We start from the raw sequence: 26,456 nt of genomic DNA, 5'->3' as shown, positions 1-26,456 counted from the left end.
TAGTTATAAAATTATTATAAATAAATATACAATAAGTTAGTTCGTGATAAGTGTAAATGAATTAAATGTCTCGTTTTTTCACTATCTAATCGTTGTAACAAAGCGTTAAATGTCAATTTTTTTTTGTTACTAAATACTAAATTTAAAAATTATATTAATCAAATAGATAATTAAAGTTATCATTAATAATTAATAATTAAGTGCTAAAACCTGCTGTACATAAATGTCTCATGTACTAAATATAAGTGTAGAATTATAAATTATCAATAAATAAATAATTAAAAATTCTTATTGATTAGCATTTATTTATATTAACACTTAATAGTTAAAATGATATTAATTTATTTGATTATTTTACAAAATTTTAAAGTGTGCTTAGTATTTTATAATTAATTTTTATTCATTAATATGATAAACAAATAATAATAATAATAATAGAAATTTTAACTGTTACTTAGACTCCAATTTGTACATGTAATTTTTCTAACGATCTGTTATTTACTTTTTTTTTTTAAATAATAAAATAACGAAGAAAACAAAATTTAATTTTGTAACTGGTAATAAGGTAAAGCTTTCTATAGTTAATTAATTATTAAGTCACACTCCATTAACGCGTTCACACTTTTCCTTGCACTCAAAATTTTTTTTGCGATGCCGAGTTGACATCAGTTTCAAATGCGTATAAAAAATTTAATTGTAAAAAATATATATTTATATATTATCAAAGTGACGTTGTAACAAAATAATTTAAATACTGATTTAATAATAAAAAGGTACTAATTTTATAAATATTTAAACCTTGAAACTGCTGTCAACTTCGATAACGACTTTTGTTATTATTTATTTTTCACGGAATTTAAATTAAAACTCACCGTGGGAATTTAAAATACTAATCGACTTTCACAACACTGTAGATTTTTCTTACAAACCAGAAACACGCAAGGAATCCAATTGAACCTGCAAATTTTTTTTTTTTCATGAGTAATTATTATTTTAAATATCTAATTAGATAATTAATTACAACTTACCCGTCAAAAGGAAGAACAAAAATACCATGATGAGAGTGTATCCAAAGTACAAAAATGTTGAAGTCGCATCTTCGATATTCAGTTTTTTTACAAAGAAATGAATACAATAAATCAATAGATAAACCGCCGTGAATCCTGATGTCAAAAAGCTTCTCCACCACCAGTGATAATCCTAATAAACAAATTAATTAATATTCAATTATATTCATATATTTATTTAAGGGGCCGTTATTTTATTTACCTCTGCGCATAAATGGAAATAACACAAAAGTATCGTAGTCTCTGAGCATGTAATTATAAGTATCAAGAAGACCAAAAATAGAAATCCAAACATATAGTACATTTGGCTTGACCATATGGAATTGAGGATGAAGAATAATTGTATAAATATACACCCGAATGGCAAAACACCGCCCATGATAACTCCAGGTATCGCTTGGGTGTAGAAACTCTGCTCAGGTATTTGACGAGGTATTTGATTTGTCCTCACAGGATGTTCTAATGACTAAAAATATAATAAAATATAGTAATTATCCATGTAAATAATTATTTTTTACACTTACTCGTTTTCTGAATCCAAAGTATGCGCCGACAAATGTCAGAGGTACTGATACTCCGAACCACAGTGCGAGGAGAGCGACAAGTGTACTAAAGGGTACTGCTGCTGAACTTCCTTTTGCCCAGAAAATTAAGTTCATTATGAAAAATAAACTGAAGATGATTCTAAAAAAAAAAATTATCATTCAAATTAACTGATTATTGATAAATTATTTAGATAATTAATAATTTTAAATTACCCGGGGCTCAACATTGCTGTTAATAAAACATTCGTCTTCCATTTTTCCCCGCCAAAACTTTTGTAAATTCTTGCTGAGACATAACCGGCTGGTGTACCAAGACATACATATAATACCATAGCACATGTCATTAATGCGCCTCGATTTGCCGGTGAAAGAAAACCCAAACATGCGAATGCTGTTAATTTAAATAAAATAATTAAATTAAATATTTATATAGTAAGCAATAGAATAATTTTTAAAGACGTACCTAGTGTGACTAGTGTCATAAAAAAAACTTGAACACCAGAGCCAAGAAAAACAGCGAGTAACATTCCTTTTCTCGGTGGTCTAAAGACGTCACCGTGGACTAACTTCCAGCCGAATTCTTCCTGTGCATCTTCACCAGACTCAATCTGAAAATAAGCCTGCGTTATCGCAACACAGACATACAAAAATCACAATCCCTGTAGCAAAATTCTTTTGACATATTTATAATTTTAAATTCAAATTAAATAGATTAATTTAAAAAGTGTATTGCAGATAATCCAACCCCTTATTATTTTTAAATATTTGTTGTAATTTTATTTTGTTAGTAAAAGAAATAGTTTTGTAAAAGAATTTTGTCATTGAATATTGTGATAGAGAAGTATCTAAAAGAAAATAAGTAAATGAGTCATAAAAATATTTAAAATATTATTTACCTGATTGTAGCGCGCGATATCTTTGTGCAAAGTTCGCAGCATGATCATGGCGACCATTCCAGATAAGAACAGCACAATGACCAATGAGTTAAGAATACTGAACCACTGGATATTTGTATGCGGCATCGACTCCAGAATGTAATCCCACCTGGACGACCACTTGATCGTATTATCCTTGACGTATTTGACAGAATAAGTGTAAGTGATTGACAGCTTCTGGTCCTTGGACAATTTATCAGCCGGAATATCCAGCGGGTACTTGGACATGCAGTCAACTCCATTCTCAGGATGTTTGATACTACGCGGCGTTACTTTGACAGAAATAATTCGGCCACCATTATCTTTGAATCCTGAGCCCCACTCTTCTTTCTCTCCGCTGTGGTACGTTATTTCCAAGTCTACATGATTGAAAAGATAAAGTGTGTTCGGCTTGTCGTACATTGACTAAAAAGAAACAAAACATGAAAAATAAAAAAATCAGCTCATATTTTTGTCGATTTAATTTATAAGTAAATTTTAAAAATACATACGTTTGGATTACAGCCTTCTTGGGAAGATCTTGAGTCGCGCAGAAAACATCCCATTGGAAAACCAGTACTGCAATATTTTTTTTCTGGATCATTTGGTAATGGGTAACACCACGTTACTGGCATATTATCTGATAAAAATAATATTGTTATTATTTATTTTTATCAATGTATTATACGATCAGTGTTATTATATTTTTTATCAACAGATCTTTTATGATGTTTAATTGACAGGTCCCTGATGGCCACTTTAGCTTGAAATTGACACTAAATTTGACAATTGAAACTACTGAAATTCGCGGTCAATTTAGAGATAACTTTTTTTACTAGAAAACAACCCCAATAAAAATTTTTTTGAATTTTGCGTCAAATGTCCGTCAACTGACAATTTGTATAAAAATTTCGAAGTGAATTTGCATTATAATTTAGGTGATAAATTTACGTCAAATTGTTTACAAATTCTCGTCAAAAATGTATGACAGGTATCACAGTGAAAAATATCGAATTGACATCCACATGTAATCACACATACGAAGTTTAGAATCCCGAATAAACTGTCAATTAAAGTCGTAATTCCTTTGACAATAAAAATAATTAATAATATAAAATAAATATACAAACCAACGATCCAATGATGCTGATAATTTAATCGTATTCCTTCACGTAATTTATCTAATTTATCCTCAGATTCTCCATCACCACCAGTGTATGTTTTTGTACAAACATTTTGACACGTTACGTTTTTCATAAACGTCAGTTCGTAATGTGACGGCCTTATTCGTTCACCAAAGACAACTTGTCCCAAGTTTTCAACCGGTGATTGTTTGTCATCACTCACACAAAAGTCAAAGCTAAACAACAATAATAAATAAATTAAATATTCTCCAGTATTACCGTAGTCAGTAAATAATTAAATTTTATTATCAACGTTGTAATAAAACTTACTATTGATATTCATAAGGTATAACAGACTCTTCAGTATTTAATCGATTAACGTATAATTTGATATCAGACTGAAACGAGATTAAAAAAATATTAATATCATTTTATAACAATGACATATTTTAATAATTCAATCATGCGTATAAAATTTATGTCACGCTAAAATTACCATAAATTAAAATAATAAAAACTAACTACTAAATAAAATAAAATATGTTCTTTAAAAAATGAATAATAGTAAATAAATATATAAATAAATAAAAATTACCTTGCATGTTTCAGTTCCTTCACCAACTTTGCAATAATTAACCGGCGCTAAGCCCGGCAAATAAAACGTCCATACAGTATTTATTATAGAGAAAATGTATAATAGCCGAAAAGACATGGTGCATATATAATCTTGATGTTACATCAAATGATAATAATAGTAAGTATAAGTAATAAGTATTGAGAATGTAACAAATAATTGATGTATGCTGATACTTGTTCGCAGTGTCTTTTAATATCTACATAAAAATCAAACCAATTTGTTTTTTATCAAGTCTTGTGATTATAAATATATTTGTCAGGTTAAAAAAATTATAGTTTCACTAAGACGACGTAATGACCACTACACAATTGTAGGCTCCACAATCACAATCGCTGCCATGACACGTCATGGACTGTACCTACGACACCAACACACTGACGTGTCTACCTCTTGGAACATCAGAGATAAGAGACATATACAGCTCCAACTTTTTTAATTTTAATTTATGTACATTATATATGTATATATAAATATAAATACGTCTCTTACTCCCACTATTTTTTCCCAACTGATTTCCTGCTTTATTTTATCAAAAATTTAAATTTTATTTCCTGTCTTATTGTTGATAAATTGTCACAGTATTTAAAAATAATATTCAAAAATTTTTAATTTTAAATATTTAAATTGTTAAAATTAATGCACTTGCAACTATAATTATTTACTTTATTACTTAAATTTATGACAGTTGAAAATCATTATTTTTAAAAAATGACACAGTCCCCAGTCTTTTGAAAAATTATTTCTAAATTTTTTTTTTTTATTTTTAACAAAAAATAAAAATTGATTTTATTTTTTTAAATATATTCATAATATATGAACTTAATTATGAAGTTTGTAACTTTTAATTCAAATTTACTTTGCCGACATTCTGTTTTACATAATTGCAATTGTGATTCTGTTGACAGATAATTAAAAACTTTAGAATTTTGGTTTTTTAAATTAATTATAAAAAAAAAAACTCAAATATGCACATGTAGAAAATTAAAAAAACTACAGGTGCAATTTTTTAAAATGTTTTTTTTTTTAATTTATCGTTTCAAAAAAAATTAACAAATTATTAGCAGCTAACTTCAACGAGTGTGAACGTAGCAGACAAATTTTCATTTTAAATAAACAGAATAAATAATTTAAAAACTCATATTTAAAAAAATACATTTAGTAATTCCAAAATTTTTTAAATGCGCATTTTTTGAAATTTAATTTTATTAATTATTTACTTTATTTATTTATAATTTTAAATTTGTCTGCTACATTTACGCTCATTAATTTCAGTATCATTTGCAATGAGGGCCAGTTTTTCAAACCAGGTTTGAATTATTATTGCTGGTATATCTATATATAGTGATATTTATTTAAATTACGATAAAAAAAACCCAGTATTAAAAACTGACGGATGTAAATTTTTCAGAAAAATTTGCCAGATATTTTTTCAAAAACTATAAAAATTTCTGTAATAACAATCGATTGATAAATTAAAAAAAAATTCAAAGTCGGTAAGTATGGCCCAGCCTTAAGAATTTAAATTACACATGAACCTTGTGCTGATAGACATGAAGTTACTGCCAGTACCTTAGAATAAATTGATTTAAAATAAATGTCAAAATTTACCAAAAATTACAATTGCGAAAATTAATAATTAAAATAGATATTTAAATATATAAAATACTAGAGAATGAGTGATAGCGACGAAGAAGAGGAAGAAGTTAATTTTTTTGTGAAATTGTACCGCAGATTATTTCCCAAAAGGTCTAGAAGAGTTTCGTTCTCCGGTTGTGCGAATAATGAGTACGAGTATGTGGTGGAAAAGCTGGCGATAAAACGCGTTCGTGGTTCACTTATTTCTACGTCGTATGACATTGAGTGTAGAAGACGTCTTGAAGAAATGAATTCTGCTGTCCTGAGTTCCGACGCTGATGACTCTGCAGAAGCTCCTAAAAGTAAGTTACCGAATTTACGTAAGAAGTTGCGGTTCATCAGAGACGACAGTGACGATGAAGACGGAGGAGGAACTTCTGCTTCTGCGGAGAAGTTTAAATCAAACCACATAATCAACAGACTCACGGCTTTTCACCCTCATTTGAAAGAATCTGAGAGACCTCCCAAAGACCCTCTGAGGCCCAAGAGAACCAGAAGTCAGAGATCTTTTGCTGAAGAATTATCAGAACTGGCATCACAGAAAGATCCATCTCCTGGTACTTCCAAAGATAATTGATTTTGACATTTAATATTTAATATAAAACTATAATTATTTTTTTTTAATCATAAAAAATTGTAAATTTTATTATTAAATCATATCGAAGTTCAATGAACAATAAAATTATTTTTAAATTACTTATTTGTACATAGAATTAGTTAAAAAAATAATTATTAATATCAATCACATTTAGTTTTCAATTTTCAGTATCGATTCTGCAACAAAAAAAAGTACGTAATTAATAAAAGATAATAATTTTAGAAATAAAATAAATAAATGAGTAAATAATTTACCTGGAACGTTTAATTTCAACCGCAGTTTCAATATCAGCTGGGAAAAAGTTATGTCCAGTTTTATCTGGGTCTCTGTTTTGACAATTGCTGGAGCAGCCGCACTGGGCACTGCAAACTTCGGAATTTTTTCTGCACTTGCAGAGCCGTGACATACAATTTGATTTGATACAAGAGCATTTAAGTTCACCGTTGGAAGATCTTTTCAAATTATTCTCTCCAGAAATATCTCGTCCGTCGACGACTTGGAGGATGTTTCTGGTCCGGCGAACTTTCGGAGTCAAATACCAATCTGGGTCTTTTTCATCGTCATCAAATTCCATTATACTATCATCCTCAAAGGTTTCATTAAATGACTGTTGAAGCACGGGTTTTATTTTTGATATACTTGTTTTTTTTTTTTTTGCTAAGCCCAAGATTTCAGGCCTCTGCTTCAACTCTTCTAGCTCTCGTTTCAAATTGTCATTCTGTAGTTGTAGCTGCCGACAGTCCATCAATTTTTGATCATGCTTCATTTCCAGTTCCTTATATTTATTTTTAATCGTCTCGTAATCATCAAGTTTGGCCCAATTCTCACGGTGATTATCAGCGATGAGGTCAATGGCAATTTTTAAGGCCGTCTTGTAGTCACCCATCGATGTCATCTCCGGCCACCGAGAACTTAATTTTTTTTTATCACCTTCCATCAACTGCTTCTGGAGCGCAGCAATTTGAATATTGAGAACTTCAATGACTTCTTTGACGTCATTTATTTCTTCTTCAAGGTTCTCCCTCTTGGACCCATCTGTTAACTGACTGTTGAGTTGTTGCAGCAACTTGGTATAACTCTTGCGATCTTCCATAAATTTTTCGATAGAACACTCGCAGTTGGTTCTGTTACGAATTTCCTTGATTTCTCTGGTGATTAGCGTCTCGATTCCTTCTTTCGCGCTATTATTTTTTTCTCTGCGCTGTTGAGCTTTGGACTGCAGCTCTAAAGAATCTTTTAATCGCTTGTTCAATGCCGCATACTCTTGAATTTTTCTCTTATAGACATTCTGCTGCTTGCTGTACTGATTCTCCATTCGATTCATTTGATTTTGTCTTTTGCGATCTTGATCTTTCAATTTGTAAATTTCCTTTTCACGCTGCAGTTTGTACTGAGAAAATTTATCAGCTTCTTTGCGCATTTCCCTGATTAATTTAACTCTCGTTTGCTTGAGAGCCTGAATTTCATTGGTGAGATTCTTTACCTGCTGATCAGATTTTTCTTTTTGCTTTATAACACGATTGTGGTCTGCACACTTGCGCGTCAACTCAGAGATTTTCTTCTCCAGCTCCTGGACTTTTTTCCGACGAGCCTCCGCTAGTTTAGCACTTGCCGAGTTGGCTTGGACGTTTTCCAGCGTCTGCATGAGTTTGTCTTTCTCCGCTTGCAGATTTTTTATCTCCAACTCCATTTCCTGGACTTCTTTAGTATGCTCTGCGATTTGCGAAGCATTATTGAGCAGCCGAGCAATCAATTCTTCCTTGACAGCGAGTTCCCGGTTTACGTTCTGTACTTCGTTGTTCCTCTCAGCTTGTCTGAAGGTATGTTCCGCATGTTCTTCATCCAAATTAATGCTGCCATTGAAACTGTGCTGTTCTCCATTGGTATCAGCAGTTGAATCCTGTGGCTTGGTACTAGGAATATGCTCCAATGATACGTGCTCATGAATTTCACTATTTATTTTCTTTTGTTCATTAAGTAGTTCATGTATTTTCATCTTGATACCCATCAAAGTATCAAGATAAATTTTATCAAGCGATTGGTCTTTTAAAATATCGTTCAGTTCCTCTAATATTTTCATCATACCGTCATAAATTTTTTCCTTAGCATTCTCAGCGAGCTCAGCTCGTTCATTCATGTACATGGTCTCCAACATTTGAGTATTAAACTTCTCCATCAGCTCGCGTAATGTTTTTTGCAGTGCTTTGGTTTTATCCAGCAAATCCGCGTGCTCTGGAGGGCATTCTTGAAGCGGCACTTTACCCGCCAAAGCCAGTCTTAGATTAATTACTTCTTCTTGAAGCAAATTAATTTTAGCTGCAGTTGGATCCTGATTGACAACTGGTTTATTTTTAATTTTCTTTGCTCGGTCAGCGTATCTCAGAGTACTTAAAGTCTCATCTAAATTATAATCAGCTGGACTGACACAAGCGATCATCAAAGTAATCGAATTTCCACCCAGAGAATCCTGAAGAAGTCTCGTTAATTTGCTGTCCCGGTATACAACAAATGAATTAGCAGCACTGTCTCCTAATTGAGAGATTACATTTCCTAGAGCTAGGAGACCTTTGTTGATGTTAACTCCTTCCTTAAACCGATCACCAGTAGCCTGAGTCTTTTTACTTCGCTCAGATCCAGCAAGATCTACTAAATGAAACTTAGCAGTGGTGGCATTCGCAGGATTATCTTTAGGTTCCTGGAATACTGTCATCGAAAAGATGGCATGACTCCTACTACTTTGATCGTTCATGGCCGTAGATCCAGTAGCCCGACCTTGGGACCCGTGTGTCAGCAAATTAAGAGCTTCTTCAGCAGTGTTGACTTCTTTCTCCGTCACTCCAATGATTTTTATCTCCTTATTGACGTCTTCCCTGATGTCAACAATACAATCGCGACGACTTTTATCCGCGAGCAGGTCGTAGAGCTGCTCATTATACAATTCCATGAACGAGACTGTCACACGATAGTTGTATTCATCATTAGAATCAATGCAATTAAAAATATCTTTGACTGATCTTGGTATGACACCCATAGACTGTCCAGCAGTATAGCTGGTACCCATTGAATGCGTCTTGCCACTTCCTGTTTGGCCATAAGCCAAAATGGTGACGTTGTACCCTAGGATAAATTTAAAAAATTAATTTACAATTAAATATTGATTCATAAATTAGTAGCTCTTTATAGTTACCTTTAAACAGTTTTTCAATCATGCCTTTGACTGCAGTCTCATAAAATTCATCTTGACTGGACTCGGGTCCGAACACGTGGTTGTATGTGAATGCTCTGTCATTCCGGACATTGACTTGATTTATAGCCGAGATAACATTTAGACAATTCTGACAGCCACGGTCTACTTCTGATTGTATCAATGGTCTGACCCGGACAGCAACACGTACTGTGTCATCACTCATTTTTCTTAATTTATTTATGAAACCGCTTGATGATTAATTAAAAATTTTGTCACTTAATATTTTATTTATGTTCACTGGATATAAAAAAACTATTTTAATTAACAATAAAAATTAAAACGAGTTATTAAATAATTTACGAACAATGGACATCATCACCTGATAACTTGAGTTTGTGAACCGGCGTGGTTGTGGTTGCTAGATTTAAAAAATATCAACGGTTTTTGGTACCAACTGATGTTTCTTCAATGCTGCCAATTAAAAAAAAAATTGTTTACTTTATTTAATGAGTGTGAAGTAGCAGACCAGACAAATTTTAAATTATTAATAAATAGAGTAAATAATTAATAAATTAAAATTTAAAAAAATTCAAATATTAATAAGTGTATTTTTTATAAATTATTTACTCTATTTATTTATAATTTTAAATTTGTCTGATGTCTGCTACATTCGCTCTCATCTTGTTTATATTCAAATAGAAACAACACCAGTGCTGACATCTAGATGTCATGAAAAAAAAAATTAAATAAACGTATTTCAACGTGAACGTTGTCATAATTTATTTCTCAGCAAAGTTTGTAAGCAGATGAACGCACAAAGTGAAAAACAATTTATTTAATATTTAAATAATTGTAAATTATTTAGGAAGTGAATAATTTATCAAAGTGCATTTAATTAGATAAATTCATGTAGCAAAAGTAACTGGCGCTAATTGTTTGTAAGTTGATAACCTCAACAACACGTTTTCAACAATTTAATTTTTTGATAAGTAATTAGTTTATTAATTATTTATTTATTTGTTTTAATTATTTCAGAAGTTGGAGGAAAATTGGTAATTAATTTGTTGTTAATTGTTGGTTAATTTATTGACAATAATGGATCGTCAAGAAAGTCCAGTTGAGCAACGTCGACGAGACAAAGATCGTAAATCAGACAGAGATTCACACTCACGTTCTAAGAGGAGGAGAGACGACGAACAATATGAGCACAGAAGAAGAGATGACGAACAGCATGAACACAGAAGGAGAGACGACGAACAATATGAACACAGAAGGAGAGACGACGAACAACATGAACACAGAAGGAGAGACGACGAACAGCACGAGCACAGAAGGTACTGGGACAATGACTGGAGTTATGAAAAAAGGTCTAGAAGGATGACTCCGGATCGTCAGAATGAGAGGCGGAAGCGTAGAGAGAGGGATGACAATAATGACAAGAAAAATGAAAAAGCTGACAAAATTATACAGGACGAGGAATTGGGCAGTATCCCGCGTGCTCAGAAACGTACTGTTGATCTTCTGACGTCAAAAACAGGTGGTGCGTACATACCTCCAGCTAAATTAAAGATGATGCAAGCGGAAATCACGGACAAGTCATCAGCTGCGTACCAACGTATCGCCTGGGAAGCTTTGAAGAAGTCAATTCACGGGTACATCAACAAAGTAAATACTTCAAACATCGGACTCATCACCAGAGAATTGCTGCATGAAAATATTGTTAGAGGCAGAGGCTTATTGGCCAGGTCTATTATTCAGGCCCAAGCTGCTTCTCCGACATTTACTCCAATATATGCTGCGCTTACTGCAATAATAAATTCAAAGTTTCCTAATATTGGAGAGTTGATCTTAAAACGTCTGACTAATCAGTTTAAAAGAGGCTTCAGGAGAAATGACAAAGCTCTGTGTGTATCGTCTGGGACTTTCATTTCACATTTGGTGAATCAACGAGTAGCACATGAAATACTCGTTCTGCAGCTGTTGACTCTCTTGCTGGACAGCCCTACGGATGACTCAGTGGAAGTTGCCATTGCCCTGCTGAAAGAATGCGGTCAAAAATTGACCGAAATTTCTAAGCAGGGTATTGTGGGAATTTTCGAATTGTTACGAAATATTCTGCACGAGGGCAGTCTGGACAAGAGAGTCCAATATATGATCGAGGTAATGTTTCAGATCCGGAAGGACGGGTTTAAAGATCATGTATCAATACCAGAAGAACTAGATCTTGTAGAAGAAGACGAGCAAATAATTCATTTGCTCCAGCTGGATGACAAACTTGAGTCAGAAGATATTCTGAACGTCTTTAGATTTGATGAAGAATACATCAAGAATGAAGAGAAATACAAAGAGCTGATAAAAGAAATTTTAGACACCGATGACAGTGATGCCAGTGGCGAGGAAGAGGGCAGTTCTGATGAAGAGGACAGCGGCGCTGAAGATGCTGACAAAAAAGACGTTATTTTGGATAACACTGAGACCAATTTGACGGCACTTAGAAGGACTATTTATCTAACTATTCACTCGTCATTAGACTTCGAGGAATGTGCGCACAAGCTTATGAAAATGCAGTTGAAACCTGGACAAGAGAGGGAACTGTGTCACATGTTTCTTGATTGCTGTGCAGAGATGCGGACTTATGAAAAATTCTATGGACTTCTTGCTGGGCGGTTCTGCGCAATCAATAAAATTTACATAACTCCCTTCGAGGAAATTTTTAAGGAATCCTACGACACCATCCACAGGCTAGACATGAACAAGCTGAGGAACGTGGCCAAGTTTTTCGCGCACTTGCTGTTTACTGACTCGATATCATGGGTCGTCTTGAACTGCATTCATTTAAATGAAGAAGACACTACCAGCAGTAGCCGTGTCTTTATTAAAATTCTCTTCCAAGAGCTGTCCGAGTACATGGGGCTGAAGAAACTGAACGACCGGGTGAAAGATGTCACGCTTCAAGAGGCATTCGAAGGATTATTCCCACGGGACGATCCCAAGAAAACTAGATTCGCTATAAACTTCTTCACTTCCATCGGTTTGGGAGGACTGACCGACGACCTCCGTGAGCATTTGAAGTCCAGGCCTAAGCCAACAGCCGCTCCTCCGGCCATCATAGAAACTTTGAAAAAGTCCAGCTCTGATGCCAGCTCGTCGTCTACTTCGTCGTCTTCGTCTTCATCTTCGTCAAGCTCTTCCTCCGACTCTTCTTCAGAGTCATCTGATTCTTCATCGTCCGAGGAAGAAAAAAAGAAGAAGAAGAAGAAGAGAAAGAAGAATACCAAGAAAATACAAAAGAAACCTGAGAAAAAAGTTAAAAAAAGAGTTACTGAAAGCGATAAAAAATCTTTGAAAAAAAAGAAAAAAAGTAAATAAATTGACGTTACTTTGCATCTGTAAATATTTTTTTGTAAAATAAAACACTACTATTATTATTATTGTAACTGATTATATTTAAATAAAATTATTTTTTAAACATTCATTTTTATATTTTTTATTATTTATAAATTTAAAAATTTGCTCATAGAAACAGCACGACTCTGAAGTTAGCAGACAATTAAAAATTAGAAAATTTTTTCAAATATTATTTTTTTATAATTTATCGTTTTGAAAAAAAAATTCAAAAAATTATCAGACGTCGGTTAACTTCAGGATCTTGAAACAGCGCCCTCTTAACTTATCTAAAAAAATATTTATATTTATGTTTATAAATAGTTAGAGGTTAATACAAAAGTTTTAAGTCATTACAAAGCACTTCTTAAATTTGAATTTATTTTTTTATAAATTAATTTAAATAATTATTTAAAAATAAAATTAATAAGTAATCAGAGGATCAGATAAAAAAAATCAGAATGGTACGTAAATTTTAAATTAATTATAAAAAATTAGGTGATAAATATTTGTACAGGTTAGAAAAATGTGAAAATAAATAATAAAATGTATTATTATTTTTTAGTTTGCGTTTAATATGTTCCCGAGGCCTTTTAATACTCAGTACAAGTGTTTTTCAGTCTCGATGTTTCCAGGGAATGAGAGACAAGACGTCGAACGTGGAGGAAAAAGTATGTTTGATTTGAATAGTCAGCAATTAATTCTTTTTTGCTAATTAAATTTTAATTTCTTAGTTATCATGCCGCCCTCAGCCTTGGAACAGTTGACAAGATTGAATATCGTCTACCCGATGTTATTTAAATTGACGAATAAAAAAACAAATCGTGTGACACATTGTGGTGTCTTGGAGTTTGTTGCTGACGAAGGAAAAGTTTATCTTCCATACTGGGTATAGTTTTTAAAAATTTATTTAATCATGACATTCAAATATTTTGTGACTGAATCTAACTGACAGATGAAAATTTTTTAAAATTTCATTTTAATTAATTTACTCAAAATTTATAAATTGTCTCATGTCTGGTACGTTAACATTCATTTATAAGATTTTAATTGTCAATTTATTTACTTTTGATAGATGATGCACAATTTGTTACTCGAAGAAAGCGAGATAATAAACATCGAAAGTGTTTCATTGCCAGTAGCAACTTACGCGCGATTCCAGCCCCAGTCTGAGGATTTCCTGGACATAACAAACCCCAAGGCTGTTTTGGAAAACGGACTGCGCAGCTTTGCTTGCTTGACAACTGGAGACATTGTCGCTATTCAGTACAACCAGAGGATATACGAGATGTGTGTATTGGAGACCCGACCTGGACCAGCTGTTTCTATCATCGAGTGCGACATGAACGTCGAATTCGCTCCGCCTGTCGGTTACAAAGAGCCAGAGAGACAGGAACAGAAAAAACAAGAGGAACAAATAGATCCAGCTGACTTGATGCCAGAGTCTACGGAATTCTTCGCATTCCAAGGACAGGGAAATAGACTCGATGGTAAAAAACGCAAAGATTCTGGGCCTTCGGAAGTTCAAGTTCCGAAGCCGGTTTACGTTCGTGGAATTCCTGACTACGATTATAAAATTGGAACACTTAACTTTTTACGTAACATCAAATCGATTAATAATAGTAAAGATGTAAGTTCATTATACATATATATATATATATATATGTATATATTTTTTTTTACTTAATAATAATAGTCAGTAAACAAATCCGGTAATTAATAATTTTGATTTAATCTGTTACAGGAAAAAAACGTCGATGATTTTAAAGCTTTCACTGGTGAAGGATTTTCATTACGTAAATCTAGAAAATAAATTTTTATAATTATATTTTATAAGATAAGTAAAAAATATTTATTAGGGCAATAAATTTGTCGACTTTTACTTTAAAAAAATTTGTGATAATTTTTATTTAAAATCTACAACTAAGCAATCCTTGGAACTGTTAAATTACAATGCTACTAATTAGATAAAACTGATTTGCTCAAAAAACATGAGGTTGTGGAGACGCTTCAGCTGCTTGAGCTGCAGCACATGAGGAAGTACTGGTAAACAGTACGTTCCCCAAAGTTTTAGCAATTACCCCTTCTGGGTCAGTGTTTTTCTTGAGATTGTGAACAGAGTAACGATTGTACAGCCCCCAGATACTGTTCATCAGCTTGCTGTTGTACTTAAGTGGCGTTAATTCACGTTCTAAATTAAAAAAATTAAAAAAATAATTAATTTACTTAACTATAATATTAAAATATTTTATAAATTATTTTACAAACTTTCAGATAAATTTTTTTTTAAAAATCCGCTCCAGTTTTCGTTATCATCATCAATATTATCAGCTTTTTGTATCAACATTTTACGTTCCATCATTTCGTGGACTTTGCAGACCGCAAAAGCTCCCTGCGGCACTGCTGCCATTTTGCGGCAGTCTAAAAATAAATATTTATTAATTCTTCGTCAATCAATTAATTGATTAATTGATTAGTACAAAAAGTATAAACTTACAAGTACAATTATCAAAAATAAATTCGTAGAGCTGCCGTTTAGAGAAATTTTTAATATCCTCAAACGTCACAGCCTCTGGCAAAGTGTTCAGTAGAACTTCTGTCTCATCAAATGTATCAAATCTCATACAGATATCTTTATTATTAACTATAAAGATCATTAACTAATACAATTAATTAAAAACTCCAATAAAAAAATTATCTACTTTTCTTAGTAAATAATTTTTCTTAACAATAAAATATTTAAAATCACAAACGTGAGATTATAAAAATAAAACTTATAGTAATACTAAATAAATATAAATATTAAAACAAAGAAATATAAGCAATGGTCACTTGAACTTTACAGTGGACTTGAGCTGAGGAAACTGCTGATATTAATTTAAACTTGTTTATATAAACTAATCGAAAGTCATTGGAGGGGAGTTGCAGCAATAAGATTATTGACGGTCTCGGATCTCAGACGACCCCCTGGTTTATAAAATAAATATCTTATCACTTATCACATTTTTTTCAAATATTTAAATCCTTTATAACTCTTCTTGAGATTGATGACTGATGACATTGACTCTTATTTCTTATGGTTACTTATAATTTTGATTAATGTTAATTAAAGTGCTGTCATTTTTGAGTTCGATGAATTTTTGAAAGTCATTTCAGTCACGTGATAAGATAATTGAGAGTAATTTAAATTTTATAAACAAAAATACATTGGAGGCCTGATAATTTATTTCAAAATAAAACTAAATGATTATAAAGCGATTTATAAAATTTAATCAAATGTCTAAAAATATGTAAGCGATAATGAAATATTCAAAATAAACATTTTTAAAATAAATCTATTAATAAAAAATACGATAGTGAGGTCAAAATGGAGATAAATCAATAAACTAGATTTTAAAATCTTAATTTAACATCCGATAATTATCACTTACACAATCATTTAAAATTTTTTTAAAATTCCAGTGCAATATTCAAGGCCGTTATTTTTCTGCGACTCTCTTTGTGTTGCGTAGATTTTTATTTTTTTTTTTTGAGATCGGGGTTATCAATTAATAACAAACTTGATATTTACCGACCCCCCAAAGATCCGAGGTTCCTGTTTCGACTTAAAATATTTATAATTATCAGGGTTTCATGCCGAGACATAATTAATTTGGGGTCATGCATTATATTTCCATAGAGAGTATGCGTGCATATGAGGGATTTATCGCTCTACTTATCATTGTACTTCGGACAGAATGGAAATTCATCTTTAGCAGCTTTAATTACAGCAAATAATTACTACAGTCTTTATACTATACTATAAATTACCAGTGGCAGTCATAAAAAAATATTGCTTTAAAATTTTCAAAAAGTAAATACTTTTTATTTTATTTCCACTCGATCTCTCCGCGAATATCTTTATTATTTAGTAATCTCTCGAGTTGAAAAATAAATTTCAATAAACTTTGTTTGATGGACTTGAAATTCCAATAAACAAATCGCAATAATTATTTATACAAACTAACAATAAATATTTATAATTAATTTCAGTTATCACAGCCTTGATAGAAAGACTTTATCAAAAAATATTTAAAAAACTTCTGATTGTAAAATTTGTATCACCCAGAAGTTAATTCGTTAATAATCAATTAATATCTTCGTCTTTATCGAACTTGTTGCTCCAAACAGGCTTACGTTTTTCAATAAAACTTTTAATTCCTTCCTGAGCGTCTTTTAGTTCCAAATTCTGCACCATTATTTCAGTACCGTAGTAGTAAGCCGAGCAAAGATCAAGTTCTTGTTGTTCAAACAAAAATTTCTTTCCTAACTGTACTACCGATCGGCTTTTAGCTTTGATTGCATCAGTTGTTTTTTTTATCTCTTCAGCTATAATCAAATTAAATATTTTAATTAATTATTCAAATACTTCAATAGCCAGCAAGACTTACAAAGTTGATCATTAGACACGACTTTGCTGACAAGCCCAGCATTGTAAGCTTCCTGAGCAGATAAAGGAAGGCCAGTATACAACATATGTGATGCTATTTTTTTAGGAACGTTACGTACTAATGGTATCCCTGGAGTCGAACAAAAGATTCCGAAGTTCGCTCTAAAAAATACCGAATTAATAAATTATTTGTTAAGTTAGTCTGCATTAATTTTAAATAAATTTTTACCCAGGTGTAGAAAAAGTACTTCTTTCAGTACAAATAACAATATCGCAAGAACTGATAAGTTGACATCCGGCTGCTGCTGCTAGACCATCGACGGCAGCAATCACAGGAACAGGTGAGTTGGCTATTGATTTCATTAAATTTGAAGCTGTTTCAAATACTTCATAGTGATGTTTGTTACCTTTTGCTGTTGTCTAATTTAAATATATTAATTAATAATAATTTTAAAATAATTATTATTTATAATAACAAAATATACTGACGAGTTCTTTTAAATTATGACCCGCTGAAAATATTTTTCCAGGCGCCGCTGCAATAACAATTGCTCTCAATGATTCTTTATCAGCATCACGGTCTATATTCCATGTTAAAATTTTCATCATTTCCAAGGACAAAGAATTTCTGGAGGCATTATGGCTCAGAGTTATCGTTCTGACCTGTTACATTAATAAAAATTATAAAATAATCCTGAAGTTAACAGACAAAAATTTTCGGAAAAACAAAAACTAAAAATATGCACATGTAGAAAATTTAAAAAACTACAGGTGCAATTTTTTTAAATATTTTTTTTTTTATAATTTATCGTGTAAAAAAAAAAAAACAAAAATTATTAGACGGTTAACTTCAGTATCATTTGAAAATTTACATTTTTAATTTTTAATTAAAGTAATTAATAATTAAAAAATAAATTACCCCATTTGTTTCGTCGCTCTCAACATATTTTTCGCTCTCGAATGTCGTATTAGCAACATAAGACCTCGCAAACTCTTTTCCCGCCTGTCAACACAAAAAAAATTAAATTCAAATTTAGCGCGCGTATTTTAAGCGCGCGCGCAGTTACTACTGCGCATAACATAAATCAGCTGTCGCGTCTAATGCATATACCAGTAATGCATTTATTTATAGATCGTAATGTACATAATAAGCTTGATAAATAATTCATAATAATATTTATGTAACATCTACAGACAATTGAAGATTTTATAATGAATAAATTATAAATTTACCTTGAATGCTGATAAATAATTGCGTCCTGTCAACAAATTGTACGTCCGTGACATCGCTACAACTTTATTACTATTATCGCCACCTATAAATACTTTTATTTACTTTCTATTTTATTTTAATCGTTCTTTTTTAAATGATAACGATAATTGATAATTCAAAATCACTTACTGTCAACGCGCCTCTCTATTTAAAGAAAAGACTTCTAATAATAATTAATTCAATGTTTCGCAATAAAAAAATATTTAAATTTTTGCGCGGCAAATTAAATGATATTTAAAAATATTATTTTTAAAAAATTAAATCCCCGCTTTTTAAATTAATTTATTGATTTAAAATTAAATGTGTTATTGTAATTGAGTGAGTTAATGATGGTGGGGGTAATTATATATGTGGAAAAGTATTTAGTCATAATGAATCATTTATTAGATCGAATGTTGTCAGTTTGACTGAAAATAATAACAAAGTGGGATCGTCATGGCAACCTTTGTTTTCGATTGTAACTGACATGGCAGACGAAGGTAAAACGTCAAAAAATCTATTTATTTAAAATTTTAAATTATTAGTTATAAGTAGTTATTCATTATAATCAATTATCATACAATTAATGAAATTTATTTTTAAAATTAAGTGTTGCAGTTAAATTTTACCGCGAAAATCTAATTATATGTAATAGGTATCTTGAACGGAGTTTTATAAAAAATAAAAATATATGTTACGAAAATAACCAGACGTGAATCGTGAGGTTTTAAGAAGCAGTTTTCAGTAGCTAGTTACGTAGTGTATAATCCGTAAGCTAACTAGTGGTGATGGGCTAGTGTCGCTGTCTAGACCACATTTCTTCTCAGTCGTTACGTATATCGCATATCAGACCCAGTACTCAGTGACGTTCAGTTCTTTACGTCAGATACTGCCTCGATGTTGTGCTGCGTGTCAAGAAAAGCTGCCGAGGGATCAGTTTTAAAGAAACCACCTCTGATCTCTTCATCATCATCATCATCTTTATCATCAACTTCAACTGTAACTCCATTTAAAGCCCCAGTGAATAAAACGGAAAATGATTTAAAGTATGGTAAGAAAAAATCCTGATTAAAAACTCCAATTTAATCTGATTAAAACCAATTCAATCAGAATTGCTGGGGATTGTTCCAAGTATCCAATTTTTTGATCAGATTCAATCGGAGTTGAATAAGAAATGACTATAAATTTTAAATGATGTAATTAATATTTAATTTCAGTTTCCTGGCATTAACATCCTAACACTAACACGCTTTTAAATATCCTTGAAGACTAATCAATAATTGTAACAAAAAGGTATTGAAGAAAATGATGTGTTAACAAATGGTTATTAGCAGTTTAGATTGAGTGGCTGGAGTATTAGTATAGTTGTTTTAAACTGGTTACGGTAAAAGTTCTATATGGACATTGTGAATGTAAATATAACGTGAGTAAACAGTGTCTCTGGTGGCCGCCTTCGTACATGACAGAGCACATTAGTATTGAAGGTGAATCTGGTCTGGTCTGGCCATATACGCGGGCATCGTCATCCTCGTCATCATCGCCATTATATCTGCACTCAGTATTAATGAGGATACTGGAGGCTGGAGGCTGGTGCAGATGTGAGGCCAAAAGAGAACGGAAGGAAAGAAGAAGGGAAATAAATAAATAAGTTTGTAGAGGTTTATTACTGCTGCTGGTGCTGGTGCACAAAGACAGCGCGTATGGGATGAGTGCACAACATCAAGGCGTATCTGGTCGTAACTCGGTCGACAAATCACCCAAAAAGGAAGCTTGCTCACGTAGGCGATACTTGTTCGACACTATGACTTTTAGTATTTTTAAATTGAATGATATTATTTAAACTGTGCGCTGTATGGTTGTTGTTGTTGTCGTTGAAGGCAATCGTCTTGTTTAATTCTGGGGCTTCTTTTCCACTCGATTGTATTTTTATTATCATTTAACTTCTGCCGACGAAAGTTATTTTTTGTCCGCTCAGTCTTAATAACTCTATCGGTTTAAAAACAACCGGACGATTGATGATAATCAATTGCTAATTTAATTCAACTAACAGTTAATTAACCAGTGTGTCGCTTTAATATTCACCAAGTGTTTTTTATTTTGTAATATGTAATCAATTTTTTATAGCTTTTCGTAATAACGTGACTGTAACGTAAGATTATTATAATAAGATAGAGATCTTATGTAAATTAGCTTGAGAATTTATGTAAATTGATAAGTTTTTTTTAAATTTTAATATTGAGGTGGAAAGTTTTGTAGAATAGTGTGTGATTTATTAAATAACTGATAAATGGCAACAGATGACACGGTGGAGCTGCTGCCCTGCACGATATGCGGGAGGACTTTCAAGCCACAGTCGCTGGAGAAGCACGCGAAAATTTGCGAGAGAGCGGCGGTTAAAAAACGTAAACCTTTTGACTCATTTAAGCAGCGGCTTCAAGGTACTGAGCTGGAGGAATTTTTACCGAAAGTTATAACCAAGGGGAGGGATGTACGACCGGAGGAAAAATTTAGGAGTAGAAATACGTGGAAGCAGACGCATGATGAATTTTTGAGAACTATTCGCGCTGCTCGGGGTGAAACTGTAAGTACTTTTTTTATTAATCCGCTGTAAAAATAAACTCCTCGGAGTGAATTTTACTCCAAAGGAATTAAATAAATACTCATTCACTCCGAAAATTTTTTAAAATTTATATTTTCTATTTATTTTTTTGGAGGTCGTGACAACTAGTTCGCAATACCGACAAGTAACGACAATAACTCCAGGAGCTCCGACTCGCTCTAACGAAAAAGGATTATGTCCGACGTGTAGTCGTCAGTTTGGAATCAAGGCTTACGATCGTCATGTCGCTTGGTGCAAAGAAAGAATTCTTAGAGTGCCAACAACTCAAGCTACAAATGTTGCGAAAGAACGTCTCGATGCGAGGATGAAGTACCGGGCGCCGTTGCTCAAGAACCGACGGATGACAAACCGGGAAAAGTATGCGCCGAGAATTAAAAATAATGTTACTGTCAATAATAATAATAATAACAACAACAATAACAACAACAACAATAACAACAACAATAACATCAATGCCATTAATTTGGGATTGAAAATTAAGGACACGCCTAGCGGACCAAAGAGCGCGGATCCTGTGAACATCAAACAACCGGCAGTAACTGAGTAAGATATTTTTGTTGGCTCATTGCCTAGTTTTCCTTTTTCTCGATGCACTCATTCGTACGTTGTCTCATAAGTCGTAATTAAAACTGTCAAATCTGGCACTTCCGCTCCAGCTGGATACTGAGCGTACTATTTTTGTCTGTTCTACTTAAAGCATCATAATTAATTACATTGTAATAATAGTTTTAAACTTATAAATTATATTAATTTTAATAATAGTATATAATTACAATAATGTATTTTCGGTTTGCAGAAGAAGAAGCGGGCAAGGAAAAATTGATGGTGTCATTGCACCTGGACCCGTTAAATCGCGGCCGGCTGACCGATCAATAAAGTAAATATTTTTTTTATTTAACGTTAATTAGTTAAATTATTTATGTGGTGACAGTAAACTATTGCATGGTAGTTAAAATATTTATGACAAACATCTTTCCTTAGACTTAATCCTGATTTATTAATCCTAACTCCACCTGACTACCCAAGAAGCAATAACTTTCAGGAATCTCCCACGTCAATTCAAAAATTTAAGTCTTCAATCCCATCGCTGACGTCAGCTGAAGCTGATGATGATTTTAACAAAAGAAAATTTAAAAAAAAATTTAAAAAGAAGAAATCAAAGTGTATTGTATCTGGTTTAAGTATCGGCAACCCCAAGGTCAATGATGTCACGGTTAATGATGACGCGATGGGCATGACGGTCAGACCTTGTCATGCCCATAGGGAGGAGTTGATAACTTGGAAACAAATAACTTGCGATAGTGTTAAAATAAAAGTTCATGACTCAAGTTTGAATGATAGTTCTCTGATTAATTTACCACAGCAATTAGACCAGACTTATTTAATTAAAGAGTCTGCTGACGGTGACATTGATAACGACGTCATCGAAGGTATCGACACGATTTTAAAGCGCCTGGACAATGATCTGATGAAAGAAGACGAGGACAAAGTAAATAAATTTGAATCAACTCCAGCGAGTCCAAGTAAATTTAATATTGACGTTACTTGCGCCAGTACTCCGGTGTCGTTTAAAACTGATAATTATGCTAGAGAAAATAAGATGATTAACGAGGATGAGTGTGAAAGATCGGCAAGACCAAAGAGCGAGTCTAAAAATAGATGTAGCACTTATGTCATTGGAGAGACTTGTGACACTAATTGTCCGAAGATTGACACTAAGAGCCATAACAAATTTAATAACACTGATGATATTATTTTAAAAGACCCGCTGTTTGATACAAATCTTCCGGATGTTAATGAAAATAAAATAATAATTGACGAAATAATTCCTTTGAATGTACGGTGCAAAAGTAATGACACGGATTATTCATTGACACCATCGAGATATTTTACCAGCGACTCTTTAGACTCTGCTAGATCCAACAGGATTATGAGAAAAAAATTAAGGAAGAAAATGAACATCCTTCGTGACAGCACGGACTCCTTGATTTCTTCAGTTGAGGCAGGTAATGTACGAACTACTGAGCCGCGATTAGACGCAAGAGATAAAATTAATGATCTAGATGAACTGAAATACTCCAAAAACCCTAAGAAGTCTTTGATGTTCCCGGAAATAGTTAATAAAGTAGACGAAAGATTAGAGAAGAGTTTTAATGACAAAGAAATTCCGTATTGGAAACGCATGATGCGGACATCGAGAAGTAGATTATTTTGTCATTTGATGAAAAATAATAGAAATAATTTCCTTCCTCCCGTTCCTTTTGTCCACAGGTAAATTAATTATTTTAATTAAAAGTTACGCCTTAGTCCTGAGTCATTAAGTCCTAAGTATTAATAAAAAAAGTTTATAAATAAATAAATAATTAGGAGTATCCTGTAGTTTGGAATAAAAATAAATTTCTAGGAGCTGTGGTCAAGATTTTCATCCAGCGTGGACTAATTACGTACGCAGACATCCGGATTTTAATCTTGTGCTTACAAGTAGAACGTAAGTTTTTTTCTGTAGGATATTATTCCCATGATGCGAATTTAAATACAGAACCGAGTGTAAAAATCTAAATTACAACTGGGCAGATTATTCATCACGCTTCACTCGGTTTTCTACATCGATCGTTACTTAATTAAAAACTTTTGTTTTGCCATGCAAGCCTGAAAAATAGCCATCACGCGATCATATATCGATCATCAGAAAACATCCTCCTTAATAATATACAGCTCCAGGATTTAGTTCATTATAATTGTTACTGTTATTACTATTTAAATTACTATTATTTATAGCATGAATTAATTACAGAAGCTATTGCACTTGGAGAGTTACGTATTGCACGAGAGTTTCACAATAATAAATATTCATTTGTATTAATAAATATCAGACATTCTAATTTATTTATTATTTTTATTACAGAGGAATATGCCCAGACTACGATCCATATTTATTAGCAGAACAGCAACTTAATGACCTTCTGTCAGACACTTGCAGCGATAAATCATTCACCGACTCGCCGTCCAATCCTTACAATATTAAACTCACATCATCACCATCCGCTTCATCATCATCGCCACTTTATCCATTAACTCACTCATCGGCGTTTGTTAAATATCCTAACTCTCTTAATTTAGACAACTCCGCAACTCCTGAGAAACGAGGATCAGCATTGGCACCGCCCTCGGAGTTTGATGACTTGTCGATCGGTTTCTCGTCATCAGACTCCGCGGAAACGAATTCATTGTCGCGGGAATTGTTCGCTGAACTCGAGTCGGCCTGTCGCCGAGAGGATCAGGTTAATAAGAATAAAAACCATAGTGCGGTTCTGGGTCGACGAGTTATCATCGACAAGGCGAGAGCTCTAGGTACCACTGATGAGTCTCTTGATGGTAATTCTAACAAACGAGTTAATTTGAGCGAAAAATCGCGGAAAGTTGTTGAGAAAACGACCGTGAAACCTATAAAGCCGATGGTAACTCGGTCTAATTCAGTACGCGCGGCTTCGGCACCGAAAATTCCAGAGCGAAAAGAGACCGCGAAGGCCAACTCGAGGTCGAGTCCGGGCACGAGGTTTAATAATCACAGTAGGAATAATAATTGCAGCAATCTCAGTGGAAGTAACTTGAGTTTAAGTTCAATAGTGTCCTCTGAGATTGATGTGAAGAGATCGAACTCGATGTTTGATGACCTTGTAAGCTCCTTTGACGATGACTCAGGTTCGTATCCTTCCTTGAGATCCTTTTTAAAGAATGATCCTTTGTCCATGTCCAGTCCTGTCCAGGCGAGTCGTGACCGCACCCGCAATGGCCAGATCAGCGACGAAGATTTATCATCACCCGATTGTTTCAAGAAACAGGAGTGCAATAAATTGAGCGCTGACTCTGCTTACAGCAGGTACTTTTAATTTATTGAATAAATATTATTTATTTTTCTTATTATTTTTATTTTTTTAGTTTGAATCGAAAATATTCAAATGGACGCAATGAGACAACGGGAAGACTGGATGAAGATACAACTTTAGCACGCCGTCGTGAAAATGGGGGTGAAATAATGTCCAATTTAAAATCTAAAATGTCAAAATTTTGTCATGAGTGTGGTACTAAATTTCCTGAAACTGCCAAATTCTGCTGCGAATGTGGAATCCAGAGACTTGCTCTGTGACAATGATTTTATTTATAGTAAAAATATTGTCAACTAAATTACAAATCGAAATTTGTTTTTATAACGATAACGCACATTTTAATTATTATTTTTTTTATTTGTTGTTATACATATATACATTTATCTTCCGTTGTTATTATATATTATTTACCATTCTGAATACTTATCAATTTATTATTTACATTTATAAATTGTCCAATTAATTATTAATTTTAGTATTAATTTTTAAAAACGCACTTTTGCATTTTTTTTTTTTTTTTTTTTTTATATTTTAACTCGGATAAAACGAAAAAATTTACGACTGACCGACGAATGTGTGATTTTTTTACAAACCCTTTTATATAAAATAAAATTAACGCGTAGATTTCAGTATATATATATTTAATATATAATTGTGTCACTTCCTTGTAGATTTGAGTGATGAAAGTATTTTAAAATTAGTAATTGTCATTAGTGAGCGAGTGTGATATATTTGGATAAATATAAAAATATAATATGTAGTGCGCTAGTCTCTCTTGTGTATTTTTTACTAAAGAGAATACAAAATAGAAGCCATATTTAAATTCTTTATAGACTAATGTAAAATAAATTTTGAATTTTACTTTAAACCGCCTTTAATTCATTACATAATTATATATATTTTTATTTAATTTTTTGTCGCACTTTGAGCTGTTGCAGTGGCCGTAATTGCTACTTCTACCCCAATATCCACTTTATTTTTGAAATAAAAAAAAAAGCATCAATGTAATATTAACTGTCAGTTAATTAACCAATTAATGATGTTTAATCCTACAGTATCTCGTACTTTAATCAAAAGTTTATGTAAAAAACTATTTAAGCCGCGTAATTTACATGTCAACATTAATTTATCTGATAAATCATCTGATATAAAATGTGTAAGTTATTTATTTAAACTA

General features: G+C 32.4%; 7 protein-coding genes across 12 annotated transcripts; 3 read left to right on the top strand and 4 right to left on the bottom strand.

Annotated features, from left to right (window-relative positions):
• Positions 1–359: 359 nt before the first annotated feature.
• On the bottom strand, positions 360–4,686 carry LOC103570962 (transmembrane 9 superfamily member 2). Of its 2 annotated transcripts, none has more exons than XM_008548888.3 (11): positions 4,246–4,686; positions 3,981–4,048; positions 3,657–3,886; positions 3,039–3,166; positions 2,509–2,952; positions 2,076–2,220; positions 1,826–2,003; positions 1,592–1,751; positions 1,270–1,533; positions 1,029–1,200; positions 360–957 (listed from the first exon to the last, which is right to left on the bottom strand). In XM_008548888.3, the coding sequence occupies exons 1-11, from the start codon at positions 4,360–4,362 to the stop codon at positions 890–892; spliced, it is 1,974 nt and encodes a 657-aa protein (XP_008547110.1). In that variant the 5' UTR covers positions 4,363–4,686; the 3' UTR covers positions 360–889. The 2 variants fall into 2 exon arrangements, with proteins under 2 accessions (XP_008547110.1, XP_008547109.1); XM_008548887.3 differs by having other exon boundaries at positions 361–957; positions 2,076–2,232; positions 4,246–4,685.
• A 1,866-nt stretch (positions 4,687–6,552) lies between these two features.
• Positions 6,553–10,392, bottom strand: LOC103570961 (chromosome-associated kinesin KIF4). Of its 2 annotated transcripts, XM_053740432.1 has the most exons (5): positions 10,335–10,392; positions 10,087–10,178; positions 9,708–10,004; positions 6,775–9,637; positions 6,553–6,696 (listed from the first exon to the last, which is right to left on the bottom strand). In XM_053740432.1, the coding sequence occupies exons 3-5, from the start codon at positions 9,928–9,930 to the stop codon at positions 6,678–6,680; spliced, it is 3,105 nt and encodes a 1,034-aa protein (XP_053596407.1). In that variant the 5' UTR covers positions 9,931–10,004; positions 10,087–10,178; positions 10,335–10,392; the 3' UTR covers positions 6,553–6,677. The 2 variants fall into 2 exon arrangements, with proteins under 2 accessions (XP_053596407.1, XP_008547107.1); XM_008548885.3 differs by having other exon boundaries at positions 9,708–10,178.
• A 54-nt stretch (positions 10,393–10,446) lies between these two features.
• Positions 10,447–13,180, top strand: LOC103571149 (pre-mRNA-splicing factor CWC22 homolog). Its single transcript, XM_053740434.1, has 2 exons — positions 10,447–10,645; positions 10,743–13,180. The coding sequence occupies exon 2, from the start codon at positions 10,803–10,805 to the stop codon at positions 13,074–13,076; it is 2,274 nt and encodes a 757-aa protein (XP_053596409.1). The 5' UTR covers positions 10,447–10,645; positions 10,743–10,802; the 3' UTR covers positions 13,077–13,180.
• Positions 13,181–13,417: 237 nt separating this feature from the next.
• LOC103570959 (ubiquitin recognition factor in ER-associated degradation protein 1) lies at positions 13,418–14,978 on the top strand. Its single transcript, XM_008548883.2, has 5 exons — positions 13,418–13,555; positions 13,657–13,762; positions 13,826–13,980; positions 14,167–14,721; positions 14,836–14,978. Exons 1-5 carry the CDS (start codon positions 13,553–13,555, stop codon positions 14,902–14,904), a joined length of 888 nt encoding a protein of 295 aa, XP_008547105.1. The 5' UTR covers positions 13,418–13,552; the 3' UTR covers positions 14,905–14,978.
• A 95-nt stretch (positions 14,979–15,073) lies between these two features.
• On the bottom strand, positions 15,074–16,424 carry LOC103570960 (uncharacterized). Its single transcript, XM_008548884.3, has 3 exons — positions 15,589–16,424; positions 15,360–15,512; positions 15,074–15,282 (listed from the first exon to the last, which is right to left on the bottom strand). Exons 1-3 carry the CDS (start codon positions 15,746–15,748, stop codon positions 15,074–15,076), a joined length of 522 nt encoding a protein of 173 aa, XP_008547106.1. The 5' UTR covers positions 15,749–16,424.
• A 52-nt stretch (positions 16,425–16,476) lies between these two features.
• Positions 16,477–18,941, bottom strand: LOC103573458 (enoyl-CoA hydratase domain-containing protein 3, mitochondrial). Its single transcript, XM_014442572.1, has 7 exons — positions 18,923–18,941; positions 18,754–18,836; positions 18,440–18,523; positions 18,010–18,183; positions 17,750–17,940; positions 17,522–17,682; positions 16,477–17,459 (listed from the first exon to the last, which is right to left on the bottom strand). The coding sequence occupies exons 2-7, from the start codon at positions 18,805–18,807 to the stop codon at positions 17,218–17,220; spliced, it is 906 nt and encodes a 301-aa protein (XP_014298058.1). The 5' UTR covers positions 18,808–18,836; positions 18,923–18,941; the 3' UTR covers positions 16,477–17,217.
• LOC103570958 (myb-like protein A) lies at positions 18,806–25,718 on the top strand. Of its 4 annotated transcripts, none has more exons than XM_008548881.3 (7): positions 18,806–19,272; positions 21,070–21,353; positions 21,487–21,935; positions 22,189–22,269; positions 23,797–23,880; positions 24,298–25,272; positions 25,332–25,718. In XM_008548881.3, exons 1-7 carry the CDS (start codon positions 19,260–19,262, stop codon positions 25,537–25,539), a joined length of 2,094 nt encoding a protein of 697 aa, XP_008547103.1. In that variant the 5' UTR covers positions 18,806–19,259; the 3' UTR covers positions 25,540–25,718. The 4 variants fall into 4 exon arrangements, with proteins under 4 accessions (XP_008547103.1, XP_008547100.1, XP_008547101.1 ...); XM_008548878.2 differs by lacking the exon at positions 18,806–19,272 and adding an exon at positions 19,570–19,823; XM_008548882.2 differs by lacking the exon at positions 18,806–19,272 and adding an exon at positions 19,735–19,823 and having other exon boundaries at positions 19,990–21,353.
• Positions 25,719–26,456: the final 738 nt, after the last annotated feature.

The sequence above is a fragment of the Microplitis demolitor genome, chromosome 7 (genome assembly GCF_026212275.2).
Source record: "Microplitis demolitor isolate Queensland-Clemson2020A chromosome 7, iyMicDemo2.1a, whole genome shotgun sequence".
NCBI classification, from domain to species: domain Eukaryota; kingdom Metazoa; phylum Arthropoda; class Insecta; order Hymenoptera; family Braconidae; genus Microplitis; species Microplitis demolitor.
This window is presented reverse-complemented; position numbering and strand designations above follow the sequence as displayed.

What these genes read in the sequence shown, in the direction of transcription:
- LOC103570958 (XM_008548878.2), top strand. Translation starts at nt 19,670, where the DNA reads ATGTTGTGCTGCGTGTCAAGAAAAGCTGCCGAGGGATCAGTTTTAAAG. An exon ending in AAACAACCGGCAGTAACTGA is followed by an intron (nt 21,936 to 22,188) that starts GTAAGATATTTT and finishes TTCGGTTTGCAG; the next exon opens with AAGAAGAAGCGGGCAAGGAA. An exon ending in CCGGCTGACCGATCAATAAA is followed by an intron (nt 22,270 to 23,796) that starts GTAAATATTTTT and finishes ATAAATTTCTAG; the next exon opens with GAGCTGTGGTCAAGATTTTC.
- LOC103573458 (XM_014442572.1), bottom strand. Translation starts at nt 18,807, where the DNA reads ATGTCACGGACGTACAATTTGTTGACAGGACGCAATTATTTATCAGCA. An exon ending in GTCATAATTTAAAAGAACTC is followed by an intron (nt 17,941 to 18,009) that starts GTCAGTATATTT and finishes TATTTAAATTAG; the next exon opens with ACAACAGCAAAAGGTAACAA. An exon ending in CGTGTCTAATGATCAACTTT is followed by an intron (nt 17,460 to 17,521) that starts GTAAGTCTTGCT and finishes ATTTGATTATAG; the next exon opens with CTGAAGAGATAAAAAAAACA.
- LOC103570959 (XM_008548883.2), top strand. An exon ending in AAGTTTATCTTCCATACTGG is followed by an intron (nt 13,981 to 14,166) that starts GTATAGTTTTTA and finishes TACTTTTGATAG; the next exon opens with ATGATGCACAATTTGTTACT. An exon ending in CGATTAATAATAGTAAAGAT is followed by an intron (nt 14,722 to 14,835) that starts GTAAGTTCATTA and finishes AATCTGTTACAG; the next exon opens with GAAAAAAACGTCGATGATTT.
- LOC103570962 (XM_008548887.3), bottom strand. Translation starts at nt 4,362, where the DNA reads ATGTCTTTTCGGCTATTATACATTTTCTCTATAATAAATACTGTATGG. An exon ending in AAGGAACTGAAACATGCAAG is followed by an intron (nt 4,049 to 4,245) that starts GTAATTTTTATT and finishes ATCTCGTTTCAG; the next exon opens with TCTGATATCAAATTATACGT. An exon ending in ACAGCAATGTTGAGCCCCGG is followed by an intron (nt 1,752 to 1,825) that starts GTAATTTAAAAT and finishes TTTTTTTTTTAG; the next exon opens with AATCATCTTCAGTTTATTTT.
- LOC103570961 (XM_008548885.3), bottom strand. Translation starts at nt 9,930, where the DNA reads ATGAGTGATGACACAGTACGTGTTGCTGTCCGGGTCAGACCATTGATA. An exon ending in GATTGAAAAACTGTTTAAAG is followed by an intron (nt 9,638 to 9,707) that starts GTAACTATAAAG and finishes AATTTATCCTAG; the next exon opens with GGTACAACGTCACCATTTTG.
- LOC103570960 (XM_008548884.3), bottom strand. Translation starts at nt 15,748, where the DNA reads ATGATCTTTATAGTTAATAATAAAGATATCTGTATGAGATTTGATACA. An exon ending in TATTTTTGATAATTGTACTT is followed by an intron (nt 15,513 to 15,588) that starts GTAAGTTTATAC and finishes ATTTATTTTTAG; the next exon opens with ACTGCCGCAAAATGGCAGCA. An exon ending in AAAAAAAAATTTATCTGAAA is followed by an intron (nt 15,283 to 15,359) that starts GTTTGTAAAATA and finishes TTTTTAATTTAG; the next exon opens with AACGTGAATTAACGCCACTT.
- LOC103571149 (XM_053740434.1), top strand. Translation starts at nt 10,803, where the DNA reads ATGGATCGTCAAGAAAGTCCAGTTGAGCAACGTCGACGAGACAAAGAT.